This window comes from Anneissia japonica, unplaced genomic scaffold, assembly GCF_011630105.1.
Source record: "Anneissia japonica isolate Jap-2015-1 unplaced genomic scaffold, ASM1163010v1 scaffold287863_len737641_cov155, whole genome shotgun sequence".
Classification (NCBI taxonomy): Eukaryota; Metazoa; Echinodermata; class Crinoidea; order Comatulida; family Comatulidae; genus Anneissia; species Anneissia japonica.
The window spans coordinates 385,386-389,645 of record NW_022742482.1 but is presented as its reverse complement, the minus strand read 5'-3'; the positions used below and the strand labels follow the sequence as shown (position 1 = coordinate 389,645).

The window sequence follows — 4,260 nt, the reverse complement described above, 5'->3', positions numbered from 1 at the left end:
AGATGAATAAATTGTTTATTGAGACAAATTTATTATTGTAATTATTATTATTATTATTATTATTATTATTATTATTATTGGTGGATAATGGTGGTTGTAGTGGTGGTCGTGGCGCTGTTGAAAGAGCTTGACCACGTATTCAATATCGGATCTTGTGTTATTGCTAATAGCAAATGTTCAGTAGACAAAGAGCCAAAAAAAAGCAATTATTTATTGTTTTTGTTTTTGCTTTTTCACTCGTCTTCTCTCCCATTTCCCCATGGGTCTTTCCTACCGCCTATTTTTTCGTATTTTTGGTGTTTTGATTATCCTCAAACCGGTCAAGGATGTGCCTAGTAAGAACGACATCATCCTACATATTTTTATTAGTAGTAAACTGATTAAACATCCTCAATCCATAACAATTACACACAGTAAGTAGATAGTCTAAAAGTATAGTAGATAGTCTGAAAATGGATTGGCCTTCACTGGGTTGGGTTCTATAAGGCAATGGTTACCAACTAACAATATTACATTTTAAGAACGTTATAATAACGTCACAGTTTGGTGATAAAAACGTAGAACCATATGTACGTACTTATAATCTAATTGCACAACCTCACAACGTTCAACGTTGTTTGAACGTTATTTTTTGACATATCTAACCACAACGTTTGCGAACGTTATAATGACGTTTTGTGTTTGCTGGGTAGAACTCTCCACTTTACTATTACCAGTACCACATTGTCCTGGGTATGCGTTTGAGTAGCGTAAAATTTGTTCCAATGTTTCATTCCGGCCAGAGATGCCAAAGTCATACAAATTCGTAGATAATCTTTAATTACGGTGAGACTGAGTTGGTTTGGATCCTCAATTTTTAAAACTTCTCTATTTTAAATTCCTGGATCCGCCACTTATATTTATTCATTTTATTGTTAAAATATTCTTTGGGGTGACACAAATGCTTATTTTTTGTATATATATTTTATATTATTGTTGTGATCAATACTGTTTCTTTTACAAAGACTTATGGGTGGTTGCTGATGTCAAGTTGCCCGTTATGCGGAAACTCTTCATCTATGGGACATTGGAACTGCAAGATGACCGATCAAATACGATTAATGCCACGTACATATTTATACATGGTGGTTCACTCATCATTGGCTGGCCAGAAACACCGTTTGAACACCAGGTCAACATATTCCTGAATGGCAACCACTTCACAGAAGATATTCCTCTTCCAAATGGGCCTAATATGGGATCAAAAGTCTTAGGTTTGTTTGAAGTCAATTTTTGAATAGGCCTACTTGTAAGAAGCATTGTTAACCTCAGTGTGGTTATATTTCTTCTGATGAAATTATTTTTATTATTGCTTTTGCGTAGTCCTGTTCATAAAGGCCGAATTATCTATTCATACAACAAATAAATGCCAAAATTATAAAAAGAAAAAACTTAAATAGTAAATAGTTTTTCAGCGAAGATTTTAATTGGAAATTTGTTGCTGTTATTTCTGATAGGCTTTATTATTATTATTATTATTATTATTATTATTATTATTATTATTATTATTATTATTATTATTATTATTATTATTATTATTATTATTATTATTTACCAATAAATAGTTATTTAAACACTTCTTATAGGAGTGTTTGGTCGTCTTGAAATGCATGGTACCGCACCTAATGTTGCTTGGACTAAGCTAGCAACTACAGTTAATCCTGGAAGTGATGTGATAACGCTAACTGAAGATGTTGATTGGGGTGAAGGAAAAGAGATTGTCATAACAAGCACCTCATACGAGGCTTGGGAAACAGAAACGTTTACAATAGCTGAAGTTGTCAATGCTCGAACACTCAGACTCAATGATACATTAAATTACAAACATATAGGTCAGTTGCATAAATGTAGTACTAATATGATGATGGTGATGATGATTATGACGATAATGAAGATGAAGATGATGATCTTTGAGGATGATAACGAACAAGATGATAAAAGTGATGATGGTGATAGTTTGATGTTTGGTTATGGTGATGTTTAATGTGATTATGATGAATGATGTTAATATAATGATCATGATAATTTTTTATGTTTGGTGATGTTGATAATGATTATGAAGATGATGACGGATGATGATTATGGTGATGATGATTCGTTGACTACGGATTTTCGTTGACTATTATTTTCATTCGACTGGCTTGTAAAATAGACTTCGTTGACAACGAAAATTAACGTAACCAGAGTGCATTAATCTGCGTTAATTTATCCACGTGACCAAAACAAACATGGCCGATAGGTCAGTTTAAAAACAACACTTAATATAATTTAGATTAAATTTCAGAAAATAAAAAATATAATATTTACCTACATGAAGTCAAAAAATAATTGTAGCCTAACAAAATTCAAATACTGGATGAAAATACTTATTTTGCAAAAAAAAATCTATACTGCCACAAGCCGAAGCAATCTTGATTATGCAGCGTATATCGCGGTAATTATGCAGCCATTTTGTTTTGTCGAGTATTTACAAGTTTTCTATTCGACTGTTCGTCTTTATTGAGTAATGCAGGTGGGCGTGGTTTTACGAAGAATGACCAGTCGAATACGACCAATGGTGGACTATGATGATCATGATGAAGTGATGATTTGATGTTTTCATAATGATGATGGATGTCGATGTAAATTATCATGGTATGAATGATGGTGATAGTTATATAGTGATGACGATAATGGTGATAATGATAATTGACAATGTGGATGGTGATTGCAACTTATTTTATTTTATTCAACTTTAACTGCATGAATCATAAAAAAACCACCAGAAAGGCAAGCACAAAGCAGGTGAACAAGCATCCCTACAGAGAGCCGTCTTACCACCGGAGATAGATCAATTAAAACTATAAAAATAAATATAATTTGCATAGGAATATAGATTTGTCCAATTTGCAAATAACAATTAAACATTTTAATAGAAAATGTTCATTATTTAAAAACAGTCAGGACAGTGACAAAAAGGAAACCCATGTACGAACAGGTATCATCAAAAGGAAAATCAGATTTCAATTTAGTATTATCCAAGCACTTTAAAAGATGAAAAAGAAGAATCAGATCAAATTGCTAAAGGAAGGTTATTCTAGATAGGTTCGTTGAAAATAAAAAAAAATTATGGGATTTGATTTTGCATCAAGGAACAGGTAACATGAATGAATCAGAATAAAGTCTGGTGGTATGACGGCCCTGTAAAAAATGATATGCACATAGTCATCAATAGAAATATCATAAATTTAAAAAAAAACTTTTATAAAAAATAAGGAAATCATACGGTAACGTATGTAGTATTGTACAAGTACAATTGTAGAATTAGTATTAAAGAAAGAGAAGTACATGTTTTTATTGTAACACATATCGTTTATTCCCAGCTGAAACACATACGCTTAGTGATGGCTCCCTAACATACACAGAAGCGGCTGAAGTTGGCCTTCTCTCAAGAAACATCAGGATAATTGGTGCCGACTATAACAACCTTTTTGAAGAGTCATTTGGAGCTAGGGTTCTGGTTGGAAAATTTGTTCAGGAAGGTCTTGAATACAAAGGTAGGCCTAGGCTTAGTTCTTCTACACAAACAAAATTTTAGTTGTTTATGCATTTGAATGGTACTATAGTAATTAGGTACTATAGTAATTAGCCACTATAATCAATACTGATCTTCCAATTATATCCGTCTGTAAAAATAAACATCCTTAGCCTTATCCCTTAATTGGCCAAATCACTTTCTGTTAAACCCTTTTATTTAAATGAAAATTAACATATCTGTCTATATACTTAGAGTAATCAATTTGAAAAGGAGGTAGTCTTAAGCCTAACAATGTTGTGATAGCAAATGCATTTATAATGATGTATTATCTTAATTGATTGCTTATTTCAAACAAAGTATTAGAATTTTATACACTTATTGTATTCAATATTTCCATTCATAGGATATGCACAAATTTCGAATGTGGAGTTCTATCATTCTGGACAGGAGGGTTGGACTGACTTCTACGATCCACGATACTCAGTTGCATTCTTAGATACCGGTGAGGTGACTGTGGCCAACCCGTCTTACGTGCGTAGTTGTACTTTCCATAATGGTTTCAGTCCTGCTATTGGAGTCTTCGGAGCTTCTGGTGTCCTCATTGAAGACAATGTCATTCATCACACAGTTGGAGCAGGTGAGATTGATATGTATTTTGAATGTATTTATACAACATAATATATATATATATATATATATATATA

The 4,260-nt window shown here is 32.4% G+C and overlaps 1 protein-coding gene across 1 annotated transcript in view; it reads left to right on the top strand.

Annotated features, from left to right (window-relative positions):
* Nucleotides 1–4,260, top strand: part of LOC117119182 (fibrocystin-L-like) — a gene marked incomplete in the record, with an annotated part of 51,406 nt that overhangs the window by 30,608 nt on the left and 16,538 nt on the right. The window contains 5 exon segments of the mRNA XM_033264002.1: nt 370–413; nt 1,005–1,253; nt 1,626–1,871; nt 3,402–3,575; nt 3,960–4,193. Coding sequence (XP_033119893.1) covers nt 370–413; nt 1,005–1,253; nt 1,626–1,871; nt 3,402–3,575; nt 3,960–4,193 — 947 coding nt within the window.